General features: G+C 40.8%; 1 protein-coding gene across 14 annotated transcripts in view; it reads right to left on the bottom strand.

Moving 5' to 3' along the window:
• Positions 1 to 18,241, bottom strand: part of LOC144503002 (lysine-specific demethylase 2B-like) — a 237,834-nt gene that overhangs the window by 16,965 nt on the left and 202,628 nt on the right. For 6 of the 14 annotated variants that reach the window (XM_078227483.1, XM_078227484.1, XM_078227485.1 and 3 more), the window contains 5 exons: positions 17,407 to 17,565; positions 15,164 to 15,252; positions 7,936 to 8,206; positions 6,341 to 6,379; positions 2,481 to 3,160 (listed from right to left, as the gene is read on the bottom strand). In XM_078227483.1, the coding sequence (XP_078083609.1) occupies positions 2,481 to 3,160; positions 6,341 to 6,379; positions 7,936 to 8,206; positions 15,164 to 15,252; positions 17,407 to 17,565 (1,238 nt within the window). The remainder of the gene's footprint in view (positions 1 to 2,480; positions 3,161 to 6,340; positions 6,380 to 7,935; positions 8,207 to 15,163; positions 15,253 to 17,406; positions 17,566 to 18,241) is intronic. The other 8 variants (XM_078227486.1, XM_078227479.1, XM_078227489.1 and 5 more) reach the window with 6 other exon arrangements.

Here is an 18,241-nt window from a genome sequence, read left to right on the forward strand (position 1 = left end):
TAACCCCACGGCTCTTAAACTCCAACCCCCTGTTAATAAAAGCTAACACACTATAGGCCTTCTTCACAGCTCTATCCACTTGACTGGCAACCTTTAGAGATCTGTGGATATGGACCCCAAGATCTCTCTGTTCCTCCACAGTCTTCAGAACCCTACCTTTGACCCTGTAATCCACATTTAAATTTGTCCTACCAAAATGAATCACCTCACATTTATCAGGGTTAAACTCCATTTGCCATTTTTCAGCCCAGCTTTGCATCCTATCTATGTCTCTTTGCAGCCTACAACAGCCCTCCACCTCATCCACTACTCCACCAATCTTGGTGTCATCAGCAAATTTACTGATCCACCCTTCAGCCCCCTCCTCTAAGTCATTAATAAAAATCACAAAGAGCAGAGGACCAAGCACTGATCCCTGCGGCACACCGCTAGCAACCTGCCTCCAATCCGAAAATTTTCCATCGACCACCACCCTCTGTCTTCGGTCAGACAGCCAGTTACCTATCCAATCGGCCAACTTTCCCTCTATCCCACACCTCCTCACTTTCATCATAAGCCGACCAAGGGGGACCTTATCAAACGCCTTACTAAAATCCATGTATATGACATCAACTGCCCTACCTTCATCAACACACTTAGTTACCTCCTCAAAAAATTCTATCAAATTTGTGAGGCACGACTTGCCCTTCACGAATCCGTGCTGACTATCTCGGATTAATCCGCATCTTTCTAAATGGTCGTAAATCCCATCTCTAAATGGTCGTAAATCCCATCCCTAAGGACCTTTTCCATCAATTTACCAACCACCGAAGTAAGACGAACCGGTCTATAATTACCAGGGTCATTTCTATTCCCTTTCTTAAACAGAGGAACAACATTCGCCATTCTCCAGTCCTCTGGCACCATCCCCGTGGACAGTGAGGACCCAAAGATCAACGCCAAAGGCTCTGCAATCTCATCCCTTGCCTCCCACAGAATCCTAGGATACATTTCATCAGGCCCAGGGGACTTATCGACCTTCAGTTTATTCAAAACTGCCAAGACATCCTCCCTCCGAACATCTATTTCCTCCAGCCTATTAGCCTGTAACACCTTCTCTTCCTCAAAAACATGGCCCCTCTCCTTGGTGAACACTGAAGAAAAGTATTCATTCATCACCTCGCCTATCTCTACTGACTCCATACACAAGTTCCCACTACTGTCCTTGACCGGCCCTAACCTCACCCTGGTCATTCTTTTATTCCTCACATAAGAGTAAAAAGCCTTGGGGTTTTCCTTGATCCGACCCGCCAAGGACTTCTCATGTCCCCTCCTAGCTCTCCTATGCCCCTTTTTCAGCTCATTCCTTGCTAACTTGTAACCCTCAATCGAGCCATCTGAACCTTGTTTCCTTATCCCTACATAAGCTTCCCTCTTCCTTTTCACAAGACATTCCACCTCTTTTGTGAGCCATGGTTCCCTCACTCGGCCATTTCCTCCCTGCCTGACAGGAACATACCTATCAAGGACATCCAGTATTTGTTCCTTGAAAAAGTTCCACTTTTCATTCGTTCCTTTCTCTGACAGTTTCTGTTCCCAACTTATGCCCCCTAATTCTTGCCTAATCGCATCATAATTACCCCTCCCCCAATTGTAAACCTTGCCCTGCCGTACGGCCCTATCCCTCTCCATTGCAATAACAAAAAACACCGAATTGTGGTCACTATCTCCAAATTGCTCTCCCACAACCAAATCTAACACTTGGCCCGGTTCATTTCCCAGTACCAAATCCAATGTGGCCTCACCTCTTGTCGGCCTATCCACATATTGTGTCAGGAAACCCTCCCGCACACACTGCACAAAAACTGCCCCATCCAAACTATTTGACCTACAAAGGTTCCAATCAATATTTGGAAAGTTAAAGTCCCCCATGACAACTACCCTGTGACCCCCACACATATCCATAATCTGCTTAGCAATTTCTTCCTCCACATCTCTATTACTATTTGGGGGCCTATAGTAAACTCCTAGCAACGTGACCGCTCCTTTCCTATTTCTAACTTCAGCCCATATTACCTCAGTGTGCAGATCCCCCACGAAGTGCCTTTCCGCAGCCGTTAAACTATCCTTGATTAACAATGCCACTCCTCCACCTCTTTTACCAGCTTCCCTACACTTAGTGAAACATCTATACCCCGGAACGTCCAACAACCATTCCTGTCCTTGTTCTACCCACGTCTCCGTAATGGCCACAACATCGTAGTCCCAAGTACCAATCCACGCCCCAAGTTCATCTACCTTGTTCCGGATGCTCCTTGCAGTAATTAGTATTGAAGATGCAGACCACCTGGAAATTGAGGGTGTTAGATATCGTACACACTGATAGCACTTTAACAAGTTTACAAATGCAAGTTTATTTTGGGCACAATGATGTTTCAATTTTTGCATAAAGAGCTTGCTTCCTCCCAATTCAGGACAATAAATACTAAATTAAAACTTACCATCTGTTCCAGGTTTTACAGACTCTCATGCAAATACATAAATCTTTGCGATTAAGGTAGCCAAACACAGCCATCCACACTTCCCTTTGCATCACATGGTCCTCGCCATCATCAAGGGGTAGAGAGTCTGGGGGTGGGCTGACAGGGGGAGGCCGCACCACGTGTCGCTCCATTTGAATAGATTTAGTTGGGGACACAGAGGGCGGTGGGCGAGAGATAACCCTGGGAGCCCGCCTCAAGCTCGTGGTAAGCTGATTTCTGAGCCTGGGAGTTCCATTTAACCCTTTGCTTAACCTGTGCAACCTTTCACTGTTTGCCAGCAGTCGTTTGGGCTTCTCGACTTTTTCACTATCTCCATCAGATGTAATCGGTTGGTGATTCTCATTTGCCAGGCTGGTCTCAGTTTTATGAATCTCCTGATTGAGTTCTTTACTAAGTTCTTTACTAAGTTCTTTATTGTGCAATCGCTTTTTGCGTTTTTCTTTAAATCTCTCGCTTTTCTTCTCCTTGGTCTCTGCACTTTCAGTGCTGGGACCAGCTCTTGGAGAGCTTGATCTGGACTGGTCACTCTCCTTTGTTTTTTGAGGTGTCTCTGGTGGATCATCCTCAGGCTCCTGCTTAATACATCGCAACGCTTTGATAGTTGGTGGGTGATCTTCATTTGGTTGCAAGGATTTTTTCTGTTGAAAAAAATTAACTGCGTTAAATTCACACTTAACATTTCAAAAAGTGAGCAGCAACAGCAATGGACAGTGATATAAAGAAAGACTTGCATTAATATTGTCACTTCATGACCAAAGCACATCTAGAATTGTTTTACAGCCATTGAAACATTTGGAAATGCTTTTGTGATATTGATCGAGGGATAAATATTGGCCAGGACACCAAGATAACTTCCCTGCTACTCTTTGAAATAGTGCCATGGGATTGTTTACATCCATGTGAGGGAGCAGACAAGGCCTTGATTTAACATTTTATCTGAAAAATAGCAATACAGCACTCCCCCAATAATACTGCATCAAAGTGTCAAGTTTGATTTTCGTGCTCGAGTCATGGGAGTGGGACTTAAACCGACAACCTTCTGACTGTGTATCTCGAACAGCCCATGATGCTAGTTACAACATGATTCTGTTACTTGAAGCCTAGCAACTAGTAACAGAATACCCAAGATGATTTGCTAACAGAATTACTGTAAAGAATTAAATATACAGTCTGACTGAATGCACGCTTTCCCTTTTCCTCCAAGCCATGATATGAAATCAATTGTTACTACAAATCATGAACTAAAGATACAGCACATGAAACAACTATTTCCAAAAGATCACCTAACATAACAGCCTGAAGGGAAATTCAATGCAGCAAGCCAACAGGCATTTGTGTTTCAGCTTCTGCTTTCTGGAGAAAGATAAATTGTGCAAAGATACAATTGATGAACGGTCACTGAATTCTTGCAACTTGTGTTGAGACTTATAGTATATCATGGGGCAATCAATAAGAAAATGTTTCAGAAGTAGAAAGCCAGGCTGAGCAGCGGTTGAATGTGGTCATATGTGGAACTAAACCAGTGAAATACCCCAGACGAATTAATTAAAAGTTTACCCAAAGGATGTTTTAAATGAGCCATTAAAAGAATTGGTGTAAAAATCAGTAAGGAAAATGAACCTTTCTGGCTCAGCGGGGAAAGCACTACATAATGCGGCAACTCAAAATGCACAGAGGTTCCAGGACTCATCTCTCACCTATACAGAGTTAGCTGAACTCTGTTTCGGGGAAATGGGTAGGATTTCGCCAAGTGCAGGGGAAAAAAAGAAAAGATTTGATTGGAAACATGTAATTCGGATATCCTTACTGAAATCTGACATTGTGGGGTCATTGGATGAGGACAGATTTGACTTTTGCTGTGATGCTGCTTCCACAGTCAACATTCATTGTCCAGGATTACACATGAAGAATGGCCAAGAGAGGGGATCTTGAAGATTATTGGTGGTGGTGGTGGGAAGGCTGCCTTTGGGAGTAGACAATCTGTGGAACAAGATAGACCCACATATGGAAATTTTCAGTTTCCTCCCACAGTCCAAAGATGTGTAGGTTAGGTGGATTGGCCATGGTAAATGCGCAGGGTTACAGGGATAGGTCAGGACCACGGGGTTGGGCTTTGGTGCAGACTCAATGGACCGAATAGCCTTCTTCAGCACTGTATGGTTCTATGGATAGGCTTGGATTCAAAGTTAAAGACACTACTGGAGCACACACCTTATGATCAATGATACAGGCTATGCACATGAATATATGCATGTCACATTTAACAAACTTTAATCACTTGTGTTGAAGGGTATAAATAGCTTATAACATCATCATAGTATCAAAGGAGGCCATTTGACTTTGGCCATGCCTAGGCCAGCTCACTGAAATAGTTATCAAATTAATCTCACTCTGCTTCTCTCTCATCGTCAATATCCAACTTCCTTCTGAGAGTTACCACTGAATCTGCTTCCACCACTCTTTCAGGTACTGCATTCCGAATCACACCAATTCTCTGTATAAAAAAACTCATTTCCTCCTGCTTCAATTAATCTGTCTCCTCTAGTTCATCCTGCAGAAAGAACTTCTCCCTAGCTACTCTTTCATAACTCTGAACACTTCTATTAAATCTTCTCTGAACCTTCTCTACCAGCAAAACGAACCCAGCCTCTCTCATCACATCATATAACTGAAGTGGCTCATTGAACTATACAATCAATAACTCCATTAGAAGGATCAATGTTGTAATTTTAATGTGTCAGCATTTAGACAACAGCAAATTTGTCCATTTTCTTCAAGGAAGTTGATATTCCTCGTATCCCTGATAAACCTGAATGATTTATCTGACATTTGTCTCTAACAACCAGACTGATATTAGTTATATAATATCATGGGGCAATCTCAGATATTAGAGGGATGTTTTTTTACACAGAGGGTGGTGGGGGCCTGGAATGCGCTGCCAAGTAGGGTGGTGGAGGCAGGCACGCTGACATTGTTTAAGACTTACCTGGATAGTCACATGAGCAGCCTGGGAATGGAGGGATACAAACGATTGGTCTAGTTGGACCAAGGAACGGCACAGGCTTGGAGGGCCGAAGGGCCTGTTTCCTGTGCGGTACTGTTCTTTGTTCTTTGATCCATGGGCACCATGTGACAGCCATCGTCCACCATTTGTCCTGGTAGTATCTTTTCATCGGGGCTAGTACCCATGCGACTTACATTAGAAGCTATATTCTTTTTCAACCACTAACAGCATCCTAAGACCCAAACCACAACCACAGACTTACATTCTCCCCAGCCCCACTCACTATTCATGAAAGTAATTGCAAAATCTAAAATGTATTGACTATTTGAACAGAATTTTGCAACAGCCCCACTTCATTTCCAATGCTTTGCTCTGCAGCTTTGCACCCAAGTCTACGCTGGTAAATTGCTCCAATACTGGGGAAGCAGCCCAGGTTACCAAACCAAATAAAGCATGCAATCCATTTCCAAACCACTTTAAATTTTAAAAGAATGGTTATTAGTCTTAAACTTTCACTTGCATAAATTTAAAGTCCCAGCTCACGTACATGATGCAAACATGGAATGCAATAAAAGCTTCCTTTGAACATATAAGCATTTAGGATTTGATGAATTTGAATTTACACTGAAAAAAATCATGTCAATTCAATGGATGGAGCAGGGATTCTCATCCATTGCAATGAGCATCAGCCGCTCCAGGCGAGCATTGGACAATGCCAGGGGAGGTTTACTGATTCATAATGCCAATTTTAAAAAGCTTTGGAACTTAAGAAAACATTGCAGCAGCCAACATGTTAAAAATATGAAGTAAATACCTTTTTCCTCAGCAGTTTCTCTTCCTTTCCAATCTTAAACTGCAACAAAAAGAAGGCAGACTGAGTCAGTGTCACAGCAGAGGTCATTCTGATTCTGTTACACCAGAATAATAGTTTCTTTGGCAGGAAATATGAACTGAAGTTCTTCTCCAAAAATCAGTCTGTTTATTACAGTTCTCAGCAATTCAACCATTTGCATCAGTCAGAGTGAAAGAAAGCCTTTCAATCACTCAGCTTCCCTGCCAGCATGGTCAGTGCTTGTGCCATAATACTTGATGTGGATATTCAGCAGTCACTGCTTAACAATAGGTTTTATAATATTGGTAATTATAGACTTGACTGAATATTTGGCAAAATAACAATTTACAGATTGCAGCACAGCCAATACAATGTACACTGCTTAGGTTAGTTTATAATCAACTCAAAGTACACGTTGCAGATGGGTAATTTTTAGAAAGGATAGGGAGGCCGTTCCTCCATATTACACAAATACCAATAAAGACTTTTCGCTTCAAATAGCATGATTTAGAACACTCCAAAACCAATTGACTTCTCTTGCCCCCACTATCAATATTTTTTGTCTTCCCCAATTGCTCAGCAAGGTTATGAAGTGATTAGCTGAGCCACACAGAGGATTAAAGTCTAAAGTTCAAACTTCAGTCCATTCAGAGTTAGCTGGTACAGCAGCAGCAAAACTGCAATGTGGTTCCGTGCTGCCAGACCAGGGAGATTGTCAAGTGAGGACAGAATTAAGATTCAACTTTGATGGCTCCTCAAATTAACATACATACATGACTCAAATGCAGCTCGGAACATGCATTAAATTGATACAGAATAACGTGTCAACAGACTAGACTGTCAATACCATACAATAAAAGGAGTCACACATTTAGATTGTTCTAATGCTTCACTAAAACATCGATAAACAAACAATATGCAACAAAAAAGACAATTATATAACTATGGTGTAAAGAAGCAAATAATGCTGGTTGTATTCTAGAATGAAAACCAGATTTTAAAAGAGTTTGAACAGTGAAGTACTGGATTTGGAATCTGCAGTGGAGATTTACAGAAAACTCGGGATAAATTAGGCACAGAAAGAGGGTTTGAGATCAGTCACGAAAAGGAGAGCAGTGAATCCCACATTTAGTGCCATAAGATAATGTGGGAACTCTAAAGAAAAAGTCAGAGAAGGGAATAATGCCATCCTCTATTCAGACCAATAATCATGGTCACAATGCAGACTGTGCCTATTCATATTTGCCAATTGCCCTGGTTCTGCTATGAACGATGGCGGGTCAGGCAGGGATGGTAGAGAGAAGCGGTGAATCGGGAATTCATCAATAGTGATCCTACTGACCTATAAATCAGTGCACTTCATTGAAAAACTTCATCAGCTTTTTGCAAATAATAAATATTACTAGATGAGGTTCTGAATTTTTGTAATAAAATAAACACTAAAATTAATCTCATGAGATACAATCTTAAAATAGGTGCACAAGTCGATGAGTGTTATTTAATAATGGCACATTCAGCAATAATCCTGTCTATATGAATCTGCTTTGTTATCAATTGTTCAGTTTTTATTCTTGCACCTTTTTTCTGGCAATTGGCTCAGATGTTTTATCAAAAACTCTCCGTTTTCGCATCACAAGCCCATCCTCAGATTTCCTCCTTGGAACAGAGTCATCGGATCTTTTCTTGGGATGCTCCTCTGATCTCCGTTTGGAATTTTCCTCACGGTCTCCCTTTTTCTTGGTCGTCTCTGCAGAATCCTTGTGTTCTCTGTTCTGCCTCTGCTCCTTCAGTAGTGAACCTGGGAGGTTGGAGGCATACTTAAACCCTGGCCCTCTTTTCTGCTTATAGACCAGAAGAAGAAAAAACACAGATACAACTTTATATCTCGTGTCTTAGGGTGTCATTGTAATGTTTATGCTTAATAGTCTTACTCTGCCTACACACTGATTGAAATAACAGCAGAAATTAATACCAGATATAGGGCAGGATTTTCCAGCCATACTCGCCCCAAAACCGGAAAATCCCGACCGAGATAAATGGACCTTGGCATGGTCCGTGCCCCTTGCCCGCTACGATTCCGGTGGCGGGCAGGACGGGAAAATTCCCCCCATAATCTTTAAAAGATCACTATTTTATATCAGGAATATGTGCATATACATACTCAATGATACAAGTACAGTGATCCATGGTATAATTTATACATCACAAAATGGGTATGGATCCGCATGAGAAAGGAAACAGCCAGAAGTCACAATTCATGTTGGAACCAATGACATAGGAAGGAAGAGATTTGTCACTCTGCAATCAGGAGCCTGGAGTTTCTGGAGCCTGGAAAAGCAGGACTTCAAAACACTTCTGGATTACTCTCAGTATCATGATCTAGAGAGCAAAGGAGCAGTAAGAGAAGGCAGATTAACATGTGGCTAGAGAAATGGCTCAAGAGGGACAGTTTCAGAGTCCAAACACATTGGAACTAGTTCAGGGGAAGGAGGGGGTCTACTGAACAGGGACTGGTTCCAACAGGGTTAGAAACTTCAGTGGTGTGAAGTGGAGCAGACTGCCACTCAGCTCCTTTTAACTTGGTCTAGATTTGCACATTTCTCGCTCAACATGGGTCTCCTGAGAAATGTGCAGCGCAGCTGCTCGTGAGGTCCCTGCAGTGCATAAGTGTTGGGGAACATGAACCAGGCCCCCCTTTTACAACATCAGCTGTTGTAAACCGGGCACGTTTAAAGCTCCCAGCCACTTTGACACAAGGAAATAAGTGTGTAAGATAAATTGAGTGGTCAGTCGGGGGTGGAGGGTGAAATCGTCGAGGAATGGAGGTTGTAGTTGGGAAGTATGGGGGGTGTGGGGGAGGGACCCAGCACATCGCCCAGGATACAGCCATCTGGGGAAGGAGACATCTGGGCCAATATCTCAAGTATGATGGTGGTGGTGGTTGGGGGGTGGGGAGAGTTTAAACTAATTTGGCCTGAGGAAGGGCACCAGAATGAAGAATTGGGGGAGGAAACAAGGTACATAGAGGATGTGGCAAAACAAACAGTATTAGAATAGGAAATAGTTCAAAAGCAGGAAAGATAAGACAAGGAAGGGAAGGGGGGGGGGGCTTATTAGGAGGAGACACAAGACGGACTGTGATAGGCTTGAACTACATGTGTGTAAATGAGTGGATGTGATAAACAAGGCAGATAAACAAGGCAGGCAAACTGCAGTCATAAACTGTCACATGGGATTACAATATGGAGGCAATAGCAGAAACTTGATTTAAACAAGGAAATTGGGAGCTTAATGTTTTTTCTTCGCTGCAAATTATTCAGAAAAGACAGGGAAGGGAGAAATGGAGGGACAGGGGAAGAGAGGTGCCAGAAATCAGGAATGGCAGCATTAGCCAAGATATTGTTACAGACTGGAAAGAGGTGACAGATCTAATGGTTCAAATATGGAATCGGTTTAGTTAGAAATGAGAAAAAAATGGAGGAGTTACTATGTGGTACCATAAATCACCAAATCAAGGTGCAAATTTGCAGGCACATCACAGAAAGATGCAACATCTATAGAAGAATAATAGGGAATTTCAATCAGCCCAATATAAACTGGGAAAATAATAGTGTAGAGGGCAAAGGTGGGGAGGAATTCTGGAAATGTTCACAAGAAAACATTCTTTATCAGTATCTTTCCAGCCCAACAAGGAAGGAAACAACGATGGATCTGGTCCTGGGGAAAGGGAGGGAGGGAATAGCTAAGAAATGCTAACCTTGATATCATTAGGTTTAGGGCAGTTTAGAAACAGACAAGGAGCAATGGGCCGAAGGGCCTGTTTCCATGCTGTAAACCTCTATGACTCTAATAATGAAAATATGTAACCGAGGGTTAATTCCAATGAGTTGAAAGGGATACAGAGCTACAGAGTAGAACATGGAAAGTAAGTCTGTTGAGAGAGATTAAATAGTACAGGGTAGTGGTGATGGAGGAAAGAATTCTCAAATAAGCCCGGGTTTATTTTACTTAAAAAGATATCCTGTGTTCATCTGCAAAGTCAGAGGTGATAGTGAAAAAACTTGAACAATAAGTGATCCATCTCTAAGCTTGTAATGGAGCATCGGAGTCTGGAGAAAGGTGCAAAAACTCAATTAACAATGTAAATTATTTGTATAGGTTGCAGAATGAAATAGTTGTGCTCAAGGTAAAATAATTATTTTGCATTTTAGTTTAAACCATCCCAAAGCATGCCACATTACCAAAGAGATATTGATTCCTGGTGGAGCCTGGGTTAGAAGATTCTTTTGTTGAATTTGTCTGTGTTTGTTGACAGAAGCAGGGAGTTTTGATTTCAAGAGGGAAAAGCAGCTAGAAGATTTACTCTAGTTTGCAGCTAGTGGAAGAAATCTACAGTGGTCCTCATAGAGCCTTGTGGCAGAAAACAATCAGCAGATTTAGCTTGGAAAGTTATGGGAAGGCAGTTGTGTAGCTACTGTCAGCCTGAACAAGGGGCTGAGGCATCCACAGTCATGAGGTATGTAAAGAAAAGGTACTGGGTCATGTAGCGAAAAAGTTAAGGGAAGAATCCATGTGGAATCTTACCTTGGAGGATAGCTGGAACAGTAAGAAGAATTAAAGTGAATCCTAAGTTAAAGTGTTTGCTTTGTTTAATTCTTTTTGACATGCACTGGGCCGGCATGGTGGCACAGTGGTTAACACTGCTGCCTCACAGCACCAGGGACCCGGGTACCATTCTGGCCTTGGGTGACTGTGGAGTTTGTATGTGCTCGCTGTTTCTGCGTCGGTTTCTGCCGGGTGCTCTGATTTCCTCTCACAGAAGTGTGCAGGTTAGGTGGATTGGCCATGCTAAATTGTTCCTTAGTGTCAGGGGGACTCGCAGAGTAAATACATGGGGTTACAGGTTTAGGACCTGGGTGGGATTGTTACCAGTGCAGCTTTAATGGGCCGAATGCCCTCCTTCTGCACTGTCGTGGCTCTATGTTTTAAAATCTGTTCCCATTAGCTTTTTTCTTTTACTTGTAGAGAGAACGTAGGTATATTATCTGTTATGTTATCAGCAAAGAATATTCATCAGCTCTGAAACAATGCACTGCATTATATTTTTCTATTTTGAAAAACTCAGTAGGTCATGTACATGGAACAGATAATCATTCTAACATGCTGTTCAGGAATTAACCAAAAAACATGAAAGCAAATGATAGCCCATTCCTTCTGGCTGGTCTACAGTAAAAAGACAGATTCCATCAAAATTACAGCATGCTTAGTGACGGCCAATGTGTCTTTGCAAAATGTATGAACATTCTGATCCTGGTTACTGCATAGAAAGAACAATTAAAGGATGCCTATACCAGTGTGCCTGTTTGGCTGTTGAAGTTGTAATTGTTCCAGTTATAAACTGCTTCTGTAGTTTCTTTTGTTTTATCTCCTTAGCTGGTTAACTCAGTTGAGCTATCAGTGTCCACCATCTTTCCCTGGTTCGCACTGTGTTATTTGCTCAGTTGCATCATATATTGTTGTAATTTATGGAAAAAAACCATGGCATAGCTTAAACGCATCGACTTAGCAGATTCTGAATGACAGTGATTAGGAGCTTTTACAACATCACAGGGAAAACAGCATGGGGGCAAATCAAAAGACTGAATCAGTCCTTGCTGATCTGACTGATCTCTTAGTGGCTAGGCCAAAACTGCTATTACCACAGTTCTTAGGAAAGGTCACCTTTTGGATAATCATGGTGCACATCTCCATCATTTGTTTCAATGAGGTTTTGTTCCATGAGATCAACTCCACATTACAGTAATCCAAATTGGAAAACTGTACTTATTTCTCCTATTCCAGAATTATTATTGTTGGGACAGAAGGCAATGCTGTAACTGAAATAATTGGTGTAAAAAGCACTGTTATGGGAACAATATTTTTGAATTTGTACATCAACCAACTGGGCAGTTAAACAGGATATTCTGATCTATGAATCACATTTTATGCATATCTTTGAAGTCCAGTGTACAATCTCTTCAAAAGCTCTTTCTCGTCTACCAACATCAGTTCATTCAATGACTGAATCCCTTTTGCTCCTTTCTGTTTCTTACTATCCTTGGAGAAATGAGCTCGAGATTCATGGACTGTGTGATGATACTGTCTTTTAAGAAATATATTTATATCATGTTTCATGTAAGGGGGTATGTTTAGTATTCAGATCTGTTTTGCAGGGTGCCGATTTGTCTCAGAAAACCTTTAAATTAGTGGCTGGGAGAACAAGATAAATATTCATTTTAGACATGGAGTGTTCATTTAAGCAGAGGTGATGCATTTGTGTTTACTTGGGCTCCCCTGGGGTTTCAGAGTAGGTTTCTGGTTCGGTTGATTGACAGAGTCATGTGATTAATGGGAGGGCTAAGCTTGCAGGAAAGAAATACTATTTTCAGTTTTATTTTTAAAACAAAGGGAGTTACTGCCTGCACTATAAGAAAGCAGCAGCGCTCTCTCTTTGAAAAGACCTCTCTGAAAGCTCCAGAACTGGTAACCTAAGTCACAGCAAGTATGCCTGTATTTTGGTAACTAATTTTAAAGAGGGGGTTTAGGTCTATAAGAGGAATATTGCTTAAATGGGAACTCATATCGCTAAATTGGCATTTAAGACTTGTATCTTGTCATGTTTAAGTATTATTCAATTGTTAAACGTTACGCTAATTCATTTGTTATAGTTAAACTGTGTTGTTAAATAAAGTTTGTTTGATAAAAGCTTCCTAGTTTGTCAGTAGGATCATGCTGGGAGTGAAACATCTTATCCTCACACTAATGCCAAAATAGAAAATTGTTGGGGTCTAATCTGGCTTCATAATATACCTTGGGGTTTCTGATCTGATACCCGAACAACTGCATTGCGCAATACTTCATTAGCTGAAAATTAAATAAATCTGCCACCTCCAGAAGATATTGAAAATTGTCAAAATTTCATTCAGAACAAGTTGGGGTCTGAGCAGTGATTTGTGGAGAAACGATGCTCCAAAATTCAGTTCCTGACTTAAATAAAATTATTACTCTGCTTTCTTTAGTTGAACAGTTTCTAGTGGATAAGCCCCAAATTTCACAAACACAACCACATTATCATGCTGCAATGAAGAATATCAGACACCGTCCTAAAGTCAAAGTCACTACTGGCCAGTTTTGAAAAAGTAGACAGAATTGCAGAACACAGTCTGAAAATACCAATAATTCCCGCACAAAAGGAATGGAACTTGATTTATTTGGTTATTGTAAAATAATAGCCCTAATTATGGGAAATCGCAACCAATCTCCCCTTTGTGTACTGCAACTAAAACAAGTGGTTTTCCACTATCACAGAAAAATTGATATAATCACGTCTGCATCCCCAAAATCCCAGATTATGCAACAAAAAATACATAATATGGTTGTTGCAATTACTGCAAACCCGTTAAAGAATACATCAACTGGTTCCTCATTCTCCACTGCTCTCATCTCAGAAACTGTTACATCCAAAAGAAAATTATTAGAATATAGAACAGCTACAGCACAAACAGGTCCTTCAGCCCACAAGTTGCGCCGAACATGTCCCTACCTACTAGGCTTACCTATAACCCTCTATCTTACTAACTTCCATGAACTTATCCAAAAGTCTCTTAAAAGACCCTATTCCTGCCACAAATCTACCTGTGTCAAAAATATTTTCTTTTCCTTTCAAGTTTAATTTGGCATGTACTATTCCCCGAAAGAAAGAACAGTCAACCTACTCCCAACCTTCTGGTAATGACATCCTGACCTTGTGGCACTGCTGGACATATTTCATTCTGTGTTTTGTGGCCACAATCATGCATTGTATTAGCTTCAACAGATGTACATACATAATCCATTCCATGTCCGGTGCCAGATACTGTCAGCTAGTGATTGACAAAGCAAGTATTCACAAAGTGCATGAGCTAGACATACTTGACGACGGAACATGGTGTGTCGTGGAGCAGGTAAAACTTAGCGAAAGAGAACCATGTTCCAGATCTTTTATTCACCACAGAATGAGCAGCAGTGAAGTCCACATGTGTGCGTTGACCAATGAGCAGATTTGCTCATCGTCTGAGGTTGTTTGGCATTCAACCCTATGGCCAGGCTGAGGTTGGCAACCGACTGCTGAACACCTGGGAATGTCGTTATGTTCTATATTCCATAATGCATTATGACACCAATGTACTGTCATCAATTTGCACCTAATATCACATAATTAAATGCCTAATTTAAATGTCAACAACCTATGACTATACATGGATGGAATAAACTACATTTTCCACAGCACTTAAAAGACAATTTGTTGATTGGCTGAATAATTTCATGCTGAATTGGATTCGGGGGGGTGGGGGGTACGATGCAGACAGCTGCTTTATGCTAACATTCAACTGATACTTCTTTCAGAGTTATTCATTGAGCCAAAAAGAACTCAAAGTTTCTAAAAGAAAATTATGAAACCTTATCAAAATATTTTCCTTCTAAATGGTGCCTCCCCCAGTTATCCTGTTTGTAAATATAACCACGGAGCCTGCACCAGGTCATCAAGAAATAATTAAGCTCCGGCTTTAATTCTTAGTCTGGGCTGGATAAGCCAACTTAAGGTGGTGATGAGACTCCTATGATTTACCTGGATGTTAGAGACAGTGAGGGGGGGGGGGGGGGGAAACCAGTCTCGGTCCCTCATCATTATCTAGTGACTGCGGCTGAATGTCAATGAGGACCTGGCTATAGTGACCCTCCCAGTAAATTATTAAATGGCCTGGACAGGAAACTTTAATTAAACTTACTTTCCCTGTCTTTCCTTCATGGTTACACTTTGGACATTCCCAGCAGTTTGGAAGCTCTTCATTGACAACTCCACCTCCATCTTGTACCTAATAACAAGGGCAGGAAGTTAACGTCATTATTAAAAGTCCACTCTGATAACGGACAATTCTTCAGCAGCACAAAGGAACAAAACAATATTTATGATTAAAATTAAAAATACACATGGCAACTGATAAGTAATTCTGTATATAGGACATCATACAATGACAATATTAATCTAATTGGCATTCTCTGACTTGTTGGAAGCTTTGGCATAAATCATAAAAAGTTGACAAAACTGTAAATATGAGGACACTAAATAAAATAATCTGCACTGTGGGGTTTCTATGATTTCTATGGTTTCTATGAAAATATTTCAATAACAGCATATATTTAAAATCATGAACTATAGTCACCAGTTATATAGCCTTGCACTATTGGTACGAATGGTGCTGCACTAATCCCTTTCATCAGAAGGGGCAGGGTGATGGGTGCAAAGGTGTGGATTGCCTGGGAGCTTAAAACACATGGGGAACCGTAGCGGGCAGAACAGAAAATTCGACGAAACGCACAAAGATCCTTTGACCTCGGGCAGGAATTCCAGCCTTGGGGTGAGCACGGCTGGAAAATCCCATCTGTGATCATTTTCACATGTAATAAAATGATGAAGAACTTTTGATAGTGTGATTTCAGAGACATATCGTTTCGTGAATTCTTGTGGTATTTCATGGTCATGTCCAATATAAAATTACAACTGGCCACTGCATTATAACTGAAACTAGTGATAAGTGCCTCAGAAGGGACTTAGCTTAGGTAACTCTATAATCTGTTTAAGCCAGCTCTTTATAGTTAAGACTGTTAGGTTGAAAGCCATGATTAAGTGATGGCACTGGGTGACTATGATGTTGGACTTTAACCTGGTGTTGTGAGACTTCTTACTGTACTATGATGTGAGACAGAGTGTTGATTTCACAGTCACTGTTTCTGAAATGTTCTCTATTTGATACACAGAAGTCAGACATGTTTCAATCTCACGTTCTTCTTCAGAATGTCTTACATCGATAAAAGCTTTTTATCGATCAGCTTTGAATTAATTTCTTTACCAGGTTTGGGGAGGCATCAACTTCACAAACAAGATTCAGATCACTCGGTTTAGACCTAATCCAGAAAATAATATCCATGTTCGAATGCCCAGTGAGAATTGTTTTAATCTCAATTCACAGCTGGGAGCATGTGCAGCATTCAAAGCTGAACAGAATACTTCACAAACCTGTAGTTTTATGTAATGTGGCTTAATGATGACTTTTTAATCACCGAACATTCAGCTGCAGTACTGAACAGTACTAAACTGACTGTCCCAACCGTTTTACTAAAAGGTACAAGTATTCTGCTGCTTTTATTTAACAAATTAAAATATATAAATTAAATAATAAATACATAATCAGATACATCAAAATATACAACACAGATATATATATATATATATATAAATATAATTTGATATTATAAACCATGATAGAATAACATTTCCAGGTTTAGTGGATGAGTTCTGACACTGCTTTAAAATATGTCCAACATAAGGTATAGGTTATCTAAGGATGGCATCCATTTGCTCTTTTAAGCTCACAACAATGAAGTACATTGGGAATAATTTTGACATTAACTGTACTCTAAAAATGTAAGTACTTAAAAGTAAAGTTTATTTATTAGTCACAAGTAGGCTTACATTAACACTGCAGTGAAGTTACTATGAAAATCCTCTAGTCACCACACTCTGGCATCTGTTCAGGTACACTAAGGGGCAATTTAGCATGGCCAATTCACCTAACCCGCACATCTTTGGACTGTGGGAGGAAACCGGAGCACCCAGCGGAAACCCACGCAGACACAGGGAGAATGTGCAAACTCCACGCAGACAATGACCCAAGCCAGGAATCAAACCCAGGTCCCTGGCGCTGTGAGGCAGCAGTGCTAACCACTGTACTTTTGTTATGAGGTTCCATCACCATCTCAGGCTAAATACTAACAAAATGTCCAATTTAGTGACTGCTATTCAAAAGAGTTTCATTTTATAATTAAACATCTACAGATTTCTTTCTCACGCTAATAACTCTTTTGAATCACTTTCCTCCAATTTCCCTTTGAATTTATTTGGCTTAAATATGAAGGAAAGTGTTCCAGCAGGAGTCAGCATTTTTATGAGATGAAGGGAAAGAAATTACCTTTAACTGCTTTACCTTCAAGCAGCCAGGATGCACAATTTCATTACAAATTGAGCATTCCATCAGCATGAAATCGAACTTTTCCTCCTCTTCTTCCACAGTGTCTTCCTTTCCTGCTTCTCCACAAATGAGACAGACTGCTGTATGTGGCAAGACCGGCTATAGAGAAAACAAACATCATAAAACTGCCATCTGTGATACGTCAGCATGCCATCATAACGTACAGCAATTATTCCTAGTCCATACTACTTCTAAAATTGTACATAAACAATTTGGGGCAACTGTGTTGCAACACATGATTGTTTTTTTTAATTACTTTTGTACAATGTCTTAATCTCGAGTCTGCAGTCACTCCAAAGCTCTTTGTAAAAAATCCCAGAGTTAATTCTATTTCCTCCGGTATATTGCTGAGATTTTTCTCCAAATTTACAAAAACATTGCCCGACTCAGTATTTAGTATTTGCCATTGATCTGCCTGTTTGAATCATACATTATTCTTACAAAATCTCATCTTCACTGGCAGAGACAGTCTCTTGGCTCTCCTTCCTTCTGATGCACTCTTAATTTCAGACAAGATGAGGTTCAATAAACTATAACTTGGGAGTACTGCGCGCAGTTCTGGTCACCTCATTACAGGAAAGATGTTGAAGCCATTGAAAGGGTGCAGAGGAGATTTACAAGGATGTTGCCTAGATTGGGGGGCATGCCTTATGAGGATAGGTTGAGGGAGCTTGGTCTCTTATCCCTGGAGAGACGAAGGATGAGAGGTGACCTGACAGAGGTTTACAAGATGTTGAGAGGTCTGGATAGGGTAGACTCTCAGAGGCTATTTCCA

Source organism: Mustelus asterias, chromosome 13, assembly GCF_964213995.1.
Source record: "Mustelus asterias chromosome 13, sMusAst1.hap1.1, whole genome shotgun sequence".
NCBI lineage: Eukaryota > Metazoa > Chordata > Chondrichthyes > Carcharhiniformes > Triakidae > Mustelus > Mustelus asterias.